General features: G+C 40.6%; 1 protein-coding gene across 2 annotated transcripts in view; it reads right to left on the reverse strand.

Annotated features, from left to right (window-relative positions):
* Positions 1–13,176, reverse strand: part of ubr5 (ubiquitin protein ligase E3 component n-recognin 5) — a 163,307-nt gene that overhangs the window by 108,499 nt on the left and 41,632 nt on the right. For both annotated transcript variants that reach the window (XM_061818718.1, XM_061818717.1), the window contains exons 11-13: positions 9,248–9,358; positions 8,987–9,141; positions 695–812 (exon numbers count right to left, since the gene is read on the reverse strand). In XM_061818718.1, the coding sequence (XP_061674702.1) occupies positions 695–812; positions 8,987–9,141; positions 9,248–9,358 (384 nt within the window). The remainder of the gene's footprint in view (positions 1–694; positions 813–8,986; positions 9,142–9,247; positions 9,359–13,176) is intronic.

The raw sequence follows: 13,176 nt of genomic DNA on the forward strand, positions 1-13,176 counted from the left end.
CAAATGGAAGCAAAAACAATTGATGCAAAGACTGACTGCAAAGACTATCTTCAGGTTTCAAGCACTGACTTTACATATGAGAATCCCTGTCATCATTTTCGTGAATTTTCATGGACGGTAACTCTCCATTGTTCTGTTCAACCATTGGTCAGTCATGCATGGTCACAAACTGCAAAGAACTACAGGTGTGATTTCCCTCTCTTTTTTCATTGGGTCAGGGGGCCCGAAAGTCAAAGTAATCTACAATTATTGTCAATAATGGCTTACAGTGACATCGCCTATTCACCAACGTGATGAGAAGAACAACTTCAAAATTAACACTTTCATATTACTGCATTGGACATGAATGCCATTTTAAGCTTTTATTTTGAAAGCGACACCGGCATGTGATGCTGGAACTTAATGAAGCGTTAACCATAGATTTGCAAATAAATAAATGAAAATATTATTATACATTAATATTTATACACACACGCACTCGCACACACATACTCCTGAAACTTGTAGAAAACCTCTCCAGAAGAATTAAAGATGTTAATTGTGGTATAGGGTGGAACATCATCATACTAAACCCTATTGATTAAGAATAGGATGTGACTTTCAGATCATATGTGAGTCAAGACAGATGAGCAATACATATGGACTGCAGCTGAATCATAACAAAAATGAAAAAAAAAATTGAAAATGCTCTTACTTGAGTTCCAACTGTGATGTTAGGTATTGAGGAAATTCCAGCACTGGACTTGGGCTTTTTATTCTTGGCTCTGGCCTTTTCAAGCATTTTTTTCCGTTGACTAAAAGGCACCACACCCCTACAAACAGATAATACAGATCATTGATATTTATGCATCTCTTACGTTCCATTATAAGAAAATCACATGGACAACTTCATATGTCAGATGTGTTACATTGGTTTCTCATCGTTTGTTGTTTCTCTCCAAACAGCTATAACCATAATGAATGAAAATCGATAGAATTACGGATTGGACCATTTGAAATTTCCCAAGACCACTTTTTAAATAAAAAAACATGATTGAGCCATACAGCCATATTTCCATATTTCAATGAAGAAAACCATTACAAAGGTCATCATCATTTTTTTCTGGATTCAACTGCACTGCACACAATAATGTATCATCAGGTGCATTCATGTAATTATATATATATATATATATATATATATATATATATATATATATATATATATATATATATATATTCATAACATGTGATTTGGTCGAAATGACCTTTTGTGCGCTTGCCCCGCCAGTGTCTTGTTTTTTTTTAGGTGTGAATGCTATAATGGAGATGTAGAATAGAACTTGCTCACTTTCAAAGAGAAAATGAAAATTAGGCATCAGGTAATCTGTAGTTTTGGGATGAAAAAAAAAAAGATTTAAGCACACAATCAAAAATGTACTTGTTTACAAAAGATAGGTATATATTTGGAAGAATATTCGCATTTATATGGTGCATTCATATGGAGTGATTATATTCAAGTACTGCACAGATTTTTGATCACGCAGTATTGCAGTAATCTTGTTCATTATACTAATTTTATGTTTAAAGGGGGTGTGTAGAAGCCATTAGTTCTTCCTGTTTTTGGGTGATGGGGAGCAAATGCATTTTACAGCTAAGTGGTGCTTTTGAGCCTAGTGGTTCTAGATTTTAATATTCTGTGTTGTTTTCCTGAAGGAAAAGAGAGATAAAGTGTCTCTCCAATGTGAGAGGTTTGCTTAATGATTCGGCAGTAGTCTGTAGTAGTCTCTGAGGGTGTTACTAGACGAGGAAGAGTGAGGCTACAGGTAGACGAGATAGCTAAGGTAGAGGACTTTAAATGCTGCTTCATCATGTTATTATATTATGTTACTATTTGACCTGAGTCAGTCGATCTCAGAGGTCTACTGGGTTTGTATTCCGTAAGCATTTCTTTCAGGTATTCAGTTCATTTAGTGATTTATAGACACTGAAAGATAGCAGGAAGCAGAGCTGCAGATGGCAGAAATGAAGATGTTGAGGTTCCCTCTTGGAGTGTCCAGGTTGGATGTTTGATGGTTTGGACATATTTAGAAGAGAGGCAGTGAGTATATCAGAAGAAGGATGATGAGAATGGAGCCGCCAGGCAAGAGATCGAGAGGAAGACCAAAGAGAAGGTTGATGGAAGTAATGAAAGAAGATATGAGGGCAGTTGGTGTTAGAGAGGAGATGCAGGAGATACGCTCACATGGAAAAGGACGACATGCTGGGGCGACCCCTAATGGAACAAGGCGAAAGGAAAAGAAGATAGGTGAAAGCTTGCTGGTTGTCCAGTTCATTAAATATCTCTCTTGTCTGTAAGGTATGACATCTTTTGTCATTGAGTTTGTGAGTATGTCAAAACAGCTTATTTTTTCTGAGTCTGCTCTTTTCTCAAATCTAATGGAACAGCAATGATCATACATTCTCCATCTTTTTTTTTCTTTTGTTGTTCACACCTGCATGAACTGTTCCAAATATTTTTGGCTCATTTCCCCATCTCAAACAAATCAGGCCTCTTTGTCATGATTTCCGATTTCTTCAAGGGATTGCATTAACAATATCAGGTCAACTCAATACAAATGGGAGTGTCTGTGTTTGTGTTAGTCTAAACCAGGCAGGATTTATGAAGTTAGTCCAGACTGGCCTACAGACTTTTACGGAGATTTTTTTGTACTTACATTCAAAATTTCACTCAAACAATTTAGAACCTATTCTACATAGTCTTTGAAAAATATGATACTTCACAGTACAGCTGTTAAACCAATTTGTGCAACAGTACAGGCAATACTCGAAATAAGTGGTCTCGCACCCCAGGTAATTAGTTAAATTTTGAAAAATAAAATAAAATAATTGAAAACCAGAACAGAGTGAGGCCTACAGAATCACCCTCGGGCATACATGACACAATGTGGCTGTCACCAAAATGTGGGAAACAGAATACTGAAGTGAAGTTACTTGGCGTGAAAGCACAGCAGGAATATGCAACATGTGCTGAACTGAGAACTGAAAAAAAGAAAATGGCAAACGTGCCATTTCCAAAAGTGCAAGCATTTCATCGTGAAATGCAAGCAAAAAAAAAAAAAAAAAAAAGAAAAAAGATGAACTTCGTTTTTGGAGCAGTGATCTTAGTTTACAATTTAGAATTATGTACTACATCTGAACTACCGTTAGTTCATTTCTGGGACAAGTTTGAACAAGAAAATCATGTAGAAAAAGACATTTACCAACAGTCTGTGTCTTGCTTTGTTACAAAGGTGACAAGTACAGTACGCAACCATATAGCAACCTTAACATCATTTAAATGTGCTTTTGCCTCGTTTAGTCAGTGTGACATATGGCACAGTATACGACCATCTGATGATCTGCTGGGGGGAAAACCTTGAGTCAAGTAGGTGAAAAATGTGGCTAGAGATTAAAATGAGTCAGGTACCCAAAAGATGAAGGAATATTTATTTTGTCATTCATTGCTTAGGTTTAATTTAAGTTTGAACAACCTGAACTCTTTGTAGCACAAAGAATATTTGTTTTAATCCTTGTCAGCTGGTCTAAGCTCATAAATACACAGCCATGAATACTTAATTGTTTGATAGAATTTTCAGTCACATACTCTGGTACTTTTCCTTTCGGCTTGTCCCGCATTCAACTGAACCGTTGGGTTTTCATGTTTTTAGTATTTAATAAAACCCTTGCTTCTGGGCCTTGTGCGCTTTGTGAAAACCAGCCTTGCTGTGTTGGATTGCAACGTTTGCTCTTATAATCTAACTGAGTTCTGCAAATAACCTTTGTAACAATGGAATGTTATAAGAGTAGCAAACTATAATATCAGATGCTAATGTATACCGACGGACTTTTTTGAGGTAATCCAAATCAAGTATTCACCAAGATCATGATATAATACTCTGTGCTCACACAAAAACGTAGCTGCATTTTCAAGTGGCTGATAAAAAAATGGCTCAATCTAAAGTTTTGGTTATAACACTAGTGTAAAACTGGTGGCCTCGGGGCCACATCCAGCCAGCCACATCATTTTATGTGGCCCACAAGAGTAAATCAAAGGTACAAATGTAAAAAACTTTCACATTTGATAAATCTATGGGGCCATCCAGCGGTTATTAAAAGGCTGTACACTTTCAATCTAAAATGCCACAGCCACCTAGTGATGATAAAAAAAGGTGTAGCCTACACTTTACTTCCATTATGACAGTGGTCCTGGAGGTGGGGCTCGAAGGCGAGCACCTGGTGGCCGGACCTGCATCCATGGGGCCCGACCGGGGACAGACCGAAAGGGTGACATGGGTTACCCTTCCCATTAGCTCACCAAGTGTGGGATGGACCACAGGGGTCAGGTGAAGCATGACCTGGGTGGTGGCTGAAGGTTGGGACCTTGCGATCCAATCCCTGGCTACAGAAACAGGCTCTAATGATGTGGAATGTAAACCCTCTGGCAGCGAAGGAGCCAGAGCCGGTGTGTGAGATCAACAAGTTCCGACAAGATATAGTTGGACTTAGTTCCACACACTGCTTGGGCTCTGCTTCCAGTCCTCGAGAGGTGTTGCACTCTTTTACACTCTGGAGTTGCCCATGGTGAGAGGTGACGAGCAAGTGTGGGTGTAATTATCGCTCCTGTATGTTGGGGTTTATCCCGGTGGACGAGAGGGTAGCCTCCCTCTGCCTTTGGGTGGGACGATGGGTCATGACTGTTGTTTGTGACTGTGCACCAAACAGTGCAGCGTATGCACGCTTATTGAAGTCCTTTGAAGGCGTGTTGTAGAGCGCTTCCACTGGGGACGCGCTCACTCTGCTGGGGGACTTAAATGCTCACATGGGCTATGACAATGAAACCCGGAAGGGCGTGACTGAGAGCAACAAGCCCCCACATCAGAATTCTAGTAGTTCTCTGTTATTGGTTCTTCTAACGAACACCATGTTCAAGCATAAGATGTCCATATGTGCAATTGGCACAAGGACATTGTAGGTCGCCATTACGTGATCAAATTTCTGATCCTGTCATCGGACTTGTGGCTGCAAGTTGTGGACACGCCGGTGAACCGAAGGACGGAGCTGTCAACTGATCACCACCTGGTGGTGAGTTGGTTTCCGAAGGTTGGGGAAGAAACCAGTCCAACCTCGAAGGCCCAAAGGTATTGTGAGGTTCTGCTGGGAAAATCTAGCACAGGGGTGCTCAATGCGTCGATCGCGATCGAACAGTCAATCACGAGTCTTGGTCGATCGCTGGACGGCACACCAAAAAAAAAAAAGAGAAGTCAGCCACTGTTCCCTGTAAATTACGCACGTGCACAATTGTGCACCGCTCTTTCAGTGTCTTTACAGATATTCTAATTAAATTCTAATCCAATGCAAACTGAAAGTATAACAGAATCAATTTGTGGCATTTTGCAATATGATTCAATGAGTGAGGGATGACTGGTTGTGACATCCAATGGCACAATTCACATACGTACTGTAAAAAATGAAAAGAGGAAGCCACTGGTTTCTTTAGGCAGCACATGGAACTTTCTCTAACAACGACCGATGCTCCGCCACACTGTTTCCTACTTTACCTTGCTGAAGGCGGTTAAAAAGCTCCTTTATACAGTGAAGAAAATGAGTATTTGAACACCCTGCTATATTGCAACTTCACCCACTTAGAAATTACGAAAGGGTCATGTCCACTGTGAGAGAGATAATCACAATGTATGACTTTTTAACTTTTTATTGGTGTGATACAGCTGCAAATAAGTATTTGAACACCTGACCCTCAAAAACCTATTAGTCCACCTTTAAAAGTCCACCTCCACTCCGTGTATTATCCTGAATCAGATGCACCTGTGTGAGGTCATTCGCTGCACAAAGACACCTGTCCACCCTATACATTCAGTAAGACTCAAACATGTAACTAAAGACACTAGAGACAAAATTGAACAACTCCACACGACTGGAAAGGGCTACGGAGAAATTGCCAAGCAGCTTGGTGAAAAAAAGGTCCACTATAGGAGCAATCTTTAGAAAATGGAAGAAGCTAAACATGATGGTCAATCACAATCAGAGTGGAGCCCCATGCAACATATCACCTCGTGGAGTCTCAATGATCCTTAGAAAGGTGAGGAATCAGCCCAGGACTACACAACAGGACTTGGTCAATAACCTGAAAAAAGCTGGAACCACTGTTTCCAAGGTGACTGTTGGTAATACACTAAGACGTCATGGTTTGAAATCATGCATGGGACGGAAGGTTCCCCTGCCCATCTTAAATTTGCCAATGACCATTTGGATGATACAGAGGAGTCAGGGGAGAAAGTTTTGTGGTCAGATGAGACAAAAATTGAACTTTTTGGTCATAATTCCACGAACCATGTTTTGAGGAAGATTAATGATGAGTTCCATTCCAAGAACACCATCCCTACTGTGAAGCATGGGGTGGTAGCATCACGCTTTGGGGGTGTTTTTCTGCACACGGGACAAGATGACTGCACTGTATTAAGGAGAGGATGACCGCGGCCATGTATTGTGATATTTTGGGGAACAACCTCTTTCCCTTAGTCAGAGCATTGAAGATGTTGGGTCCCTCAACATGACAATGACCCAAAGCACACAGTCAAGAAAACCAAGGAGTGGCTCCATAAGAAGCATATCGAGGTACCGGCGTGGGCTAGCCAGTCTCCAGACCTAAACCCAATGGAAAATCTTTGGAGGGAGCTGAAAGTCCGTGTTTCTCAGCAACAGCCCAGAAACCTGTCTGATCTAGAGATCTGTTTGGAGGAGTGGGCCAAAACCCCTCCTGTGGTGTGTGGAATCTAGTGAACAACTACAGGAAACGTTCGACCTCTGTAATTGGAGACAATGGCAACTGTACCAAATATTAACATTGTTTTTCTCAGGTGTTCAAATACTTATTTGCAGCTGTATCACACAAATCGTTTAAAAATGATACGTTGTGATTTCTGGATTTTTCTTTTTAGATTATCTCTCTCTCACAGTGGACATGCACCTACAATGAAAATTTCAGACCCCTCCATGATTTCTAAGTGGGAGAACTTGCAATATACCAGGGTGTTCAAATACTTATTTTCTTCATTGTACACATATAGCAAAGCCACAGGGAGGATGAGATTCACGCAGAGTTCCTAAAGGGTCTGGATGTTGCAGGGGTGTCCTGGTTAGCACTCCTCTGTAACATTGTGTGGATATTAGGGACAGTTTCTCTGTATTGACAGGTTGGGGACGCCCTTTTTAAAACAGGGGACCAAAAGGTGTGTCACAACTATAGGGGGATAACACTCCTCAACCTCCCTGGTAAGGTCTATTCAGGGATGTGTAAGGGAGGGTGTGAACAGTGTTCCTCGGGGAGCCTATTAACTAAATGTCTCGGTTTTTTTTCTTGGTAGTTTGATTTTTCTTTGTCCTGAATGTCGTACCAAGGCGGCACCGACTGCCGGAGACGAATTTCTTCTGTTGTTGGCCATCAAAGATGATTCTGATTCTGATGGGATACCGAATCCCTGATACGGCCGTTCGGTTCCTGTATGACCGGTGTCAAGAGTTTGGTCCGCATTGCCAGTTGTAAGTCGGACTCGTTTTCTGTATAGGGTTGGAGCGCATCGTGGGACTGCCGTGAATAGGAGGCCGGGTTGCTAGAAAGTACCTTTATGTGCATGCGCTCGACGTATTGGCCACACCTAAATCAAGGTTTGGGGAGGGTGGCGCGCCTGCCCACTGCCTTGCGATCGACGCAATGAGCACACCGGTGTAACTGAATTTTCTTTGACAAGGCTCATTATATAGATGAATTTCAACGTAAATGCGATTCCAGTACGTGAAGCCGCTCTGAACATGCGCTTTCGGCCTAACTTCCATACATGCTCAGTACGGTTAACTTGCATTTTCTGTTTCCGGGTGAATACTGGTTGTTTTGGAGCAGGCTGGTTTAGTTAACAGCGTTTATGAAATAAACACGTAAATTAATGTCAAGACTACACAAATTCCACCTTGTCACAGTCTGATCGAGGATTTAAAGCACAGACAATACAGTGCATAAAAAGCAAATTCTGTATTTTAAATATCGAAGGCAACAAAATATTAACCTTAAAACTGTTTTGATGAGCATCATTCAGCTTTCTACATGCATTGCTCAAGACATTCTGCAAGCAATAATTCAGTTTTACACCAAGAAAAACAGATGGGGATATCACTGTGGATTAAAAAAAGTAATAAATAAAGTTTAAGGCAAGAGGCGGGGTACACCCTGAACTGGTCGCAAGCCAATCCCAGAGCACATAAAATCAACCATTCGCACTGATATTTACACCTATGGGAAATTTAGAGCTGTCAATTATTGCATAGTTTTGGGATGTGTGAGGAAACCAGAGAGAACCCACGCAGGCACGGGGAGAACACAAACAGAACACAGGTGTGATTTGAACCCTGTTCCTCAGAACTGCAAGGCAGATGTGCTGACCAGTGCCGTCCAAGCGCTTCCGTTGCTTTTGCCAAAAACAAACTAACAAACAAAACCAATCTAAATGCTTCCTAAGTATGGCGAGAATTATTTATAAACTGAAAAAAGTAAAGTTATAAAGCGTGTGTCTCTACATCTGGCATAAGTGTGGTCCTGGATGATATATCTATCGAGCAAGAGTGAACCACACTTCCTTGTTCCACCAAACAATATTGTCTGCTAGAAGTAGCCTGGTACTGACTCCTCAACTTTATCATGTTTTTATGTTAATCTTCTTTACTCCACATGCATGGTGGATTGATTGAAAACTCTGAATTCCCCATAGGTTTGAATGTGAGTGTGAATGATTGTTTGTTTATATGTCCCCTGTGAATGGCTGGTGACCAGTATCGGGCTGCACCCCACCTCTCACCTGAAGATAGCTAGCATAGGTTCCAGCACACCCACAAACCTAGTGAGGATAAGCAGTACAGAAAATGGATGTTTGAATTGTGATTGTCGGTGTACTCTTACCACCAGTAGAGGCTGTTGTCCAATTGTGCACAAGTGTAGAGTGCACAGCAGTAGAGGGACACCATTCGTTCCCCCTGAAGTTCAGGGAAAACTTGGGCAGTGTGCTCCAGCTTAGCGGCTACTGTGCTTAGTGTGTCATCAACCCAAGTTGCCACCTATATAAAACAAACATTTCAGGAAAATACACATGCAACTGTGATCGGTGTGTAATTGTACATCCTAGATTATACATGATGTCCATAAGGTACAAAGCTATATTACTTTGTTGGTCTCTGTTGCCACAGTGGCTCTTATACTATTGGCTGACAATAAGGTGATCCTCTCGTTGGCCAAACCCAGGAAAGACACACGTGGATGATGAATGGAAGGCGTCTGAGGGAACAAATGACCATAGTGAGACAGTAACTCTTAATGCTGCTCAAGTCACATTGCGTAAATGGGACCAAATCACAGAGGGAATATTGAATAGTTGGTGGTGGGAGGGGTGGGGATACGGTGACAACTCAAGCACAGAGGCACGCCTTCTGTACAACATTTCACCAATCGCTCTTATGATCAATATAGGCAATGGACAATAATTGTACAGCCGTAATTTCTTGTGTATAATGCATACCAATGTATAATACGCAACCTCTAATGTTTACCTGTTCAGCAGTATATTATGAGCTACCAGATCAAAATCCACAATGAGAGGCAAACTCATTGCATTTATCGTCTATTACGAGTTCTGAAGCTATCTGATTCGAGGACATTTTAAGATTGTCAACCACAGCAAACAGTGCGAGTATTTTTGAAGTTCTTACTGATGATTTCAGAAAAGTATTGCTATCTAGCCCTGAGTAACTCAAGCCTCAAGGAGGCACCTGTAACAGCCAGCAAATGTTGCACATTGATTTGCTCCCCTGTTATTTCTTCACAATAAATTGTTTTCACTTAAATCTTCCATTATATGAAAACCTTCCATTTTAAATTTAATTTTCTTTTAGAGTTGGAACTGATTAATTTCTATTACTGGTAATTACACTAGGAAAAATTCTCAGTTGAAATGTTTTTGTTTTGTTGTTGATGTAGATGCAGACCGATTAAAAGTCAGAGATGGCACGGAAGGGCCCCTATTAAGCTACAGTAATGGTCTTTATTCTCAGAAAGCTGAGACAATACAGTGGACGCTCTCTTTAGGAACAATCCTGTTGACAAGTAAACTTTGTTAAAAAACAACCTTGGTTTACACAGTCCAAACACAGCGTTGGAAAGTCCATGGAAGGTTCCGTTGTGCTTTTTCCTTACACCGCTTGAATATCAATATAGGGCTGTCTAGGTTTTTTTTTAACAATCGAATTGAATTGATAAGTAATTTATGTTAGACAACGGTTTTAAAGAATTAATTATCAAGTCATTTAATTATTGATGAGTTGTTGGTTCATCAATTATTTGCAACACTTCAACATTGTCGCCATTTTACTGCAGAGATTTGTTTTTGTTTTTTTGCTGTAAAGTATCCCACTGGATGACTGCAAAGAAAATGAGAACTACAAACAATACTATTATGGAGGTAAAATGTATTAATTTTGGAAGAAGCTAGAAATAGGTAAACCTAAATTTAAATTTTCTATTATACTCTATTTTAAAGTAATTTTCTTTGGAACAGACTCATTTCTACCAGACTATGAAAAATTCTCAATTCAATGTTTTTGTTCGCAAACAAGTGACAGGATTTTGTTTTTCTTTATAGCATTTCACATTACACATCACATTACCTTGGCTTAATGTGATAAAGCTGGTCACTGAATTTACAAATATCAAAATCAGTCGTCCCTACTGAAATTAAGTGAAATTCCATAAACCTACTCCTGACCCCTGGACACACATTTTGAAGCCAGGTAAGCTAGGTTTGTTTTTTCATCAAATCATTTCAAAACATTTACGTTCACTTGGGTTATGTTTGTCTGATACTTACATTTGTTTTATGATCTTGAAAAATAAAATTGGGAAACTATTTGAAATAAAGAATTTGAGAAGTGGGCCAATACTTTTTCTCAAGACTGTAAAAAAACTATAAAGCTAAATAAATAAATTTGCTTTGCTGTTTTTTTAGCCTAAGGAATTTCCATGATATACAGTGGCGCAAAACAAGTTTTTAGTCAGTCATCAATTGTACAAGTTCTCCCATCTAAAAAGATACGCCTGTTTTTTCATCAACAAATGGACTGAAATATAGTAACACAAATGCATATTAAGTTTAACGTTTAAAATTAGAGCGATTAAAAAAAATGATATTATGGACCGGAAATGATGAAATTAATTCCGAGAAATTCTACGTTGAGGAATATTGTCATTAAACTATTTTCTTCCGCAATTCTTCACAAAGAGGTGAACTTTGCCTCATCTTTGCTTACAAATGACTGAGCAATTCAGGGAAGCCCCTTTTGTACCCAATCATGTCACCCATAATCTTGTAATGACGATAGGAGCACCAAACCAGGCTGTGATGGAGGAACACAGTACTGATTCAACGACTGCTGTGTAGAACTGTCTTAACAGCACCTGTGGCAGGCCGTGCTTCCACAGAAGCTGTAGGAAGTACATCCTTTGGTGTGCCTTTTAGAGGATGGAGTTGATGTTAGGCTATCGCTTCAAGTCCCGAGACACTAGAATTCCCAGGAACGATAAGGTCTCAACCGTTGACAAGGCAATTGGACAGCGTGAGCGCCAGCTGTGCCGAAGGATGGCTCCTGAAGTCCATAATCATCTCCACAGTCTTTAAGCGTTCAACTTCACGCAATGTTCCCTCCAATTATTTATGTTGGAGTGAACACTAATCCACTGTGTCAAGTTACATGGCTTATTAAAAGAATCAATGTACAGCATTTACATTCCCATCAGAATACTTTTACTAATTACAATTGCATTTGTGTTTTTGCAAATTTACATTGAAAATGTCATGTATGAAGATTAGCCAAAGTAAAACAGAATACATGTGCATGAATGGGAGGGGCAGAGGAGGAAGAGTGAAGCTCCACAGAGAAAAGATAGCGAGGGTGGACGACTTCAAATACTTGGGGTCAACAATACAGAGCTATGGAGAGTGTGGTAAGGAAGTGAAGAAACGGGTCCAAGCGGGGTGGAACAGTTGGCGGAAGGTGACTGGTGTTCTATGTGACTGAAGAGTGTCCGCTAGGATGAAGGGCAAAGTGTATAAAACAGTGGTGAGGCAGGCCATGATGTATGGATTAGAGACGGTGGCACTGAAGAGACAACAGCAAACAGAGCTGGAGGTAGCAAAAATGAAGATGCTGAGGTTCTCGCTCGGAGTGACCAGGTTGGATAGGATTAGAAATGAGCTCATTAGAGGGACAGCCAAAGTTGGATGTTTTGCTGACAAGGTTCGAGAGAGCAGACTTAGATGGTTTGGACATGCTCAGAGGCGAGAGAGTGAGTATATTGATTGAAGGCTGCTGAGGATGGAGCTGCCAGGCAAAAGACCAAGAGGAAGACCAAAGAAAAGGTTGATGGATGTTGTGAGGGAGGAAATGAGGATAGTGGGTGTTAGACAAGAAGATGCCCGAGATGGGTTTAGATGGAAAAAGATCACACGCTGTGACGACCCCGAACGGGACAAGCCGAAAGAAAAAGAAGACATTGAAAATGTCATGTCAAAACTTGTTCTTTTAAGTGCAGAAATAATGCATACCTAACCAAACCTACATAACTATAAACTATGAATTATAAATTTAAAAGCCCGCTACCAAATATATTTGAATTAATGACAATGCTAATCTGTATCTCCTCTTGTGGCGCTTCACTTGAATCCCGAGCCTTGCAGTGAGGGGAGGCTTCTGCCGGGCCACTGCCGTAAAGCCCTGACTGATAGAGAGGCCCTCAGTGATGGTTGGACTTTTGGGAATTTTCTCCCATTTGGGTTCTTATTTACCTCTCTCACCAAAGCGCTTCTCCTCAATTTACTCAGTTTGCCCGCACGGTCAGCTCTAGGAAAGGTTCTGGTCTTCCTGAGAAGCTGCAGGAATTACATTCTCTGCTGGGCCTTTTTGAGGGCTGAGTTGGAGCAGAGATTTTGTAAACTTGGCCAGATCTGTGCCTTGGCAAAAAAAAACATCTTAGTTCTTTATGGAGTCTCTTGTACCTCACAATTCTCATATGCTCTGACAGCCACTGTGAGCTGTAAGGTCTTA

Source organism: Syngnathoides biaculeatus, chromosome 5 (genome assembly GCF_019802595.1).
Source record: "Syngnathoides biaculeatus isolate LvHL_M chromosome 5, ASM1980259v1, whole genome shotgun sequence".
Classification (NCBI taxonomy): domain Eukaryota; kingdom Metazoa; phylum Chordata; class Actinopteri; order Syngnathiformes; family Syngnathidae; genus Syngnathoides; species Syngnathoides biaculeatus.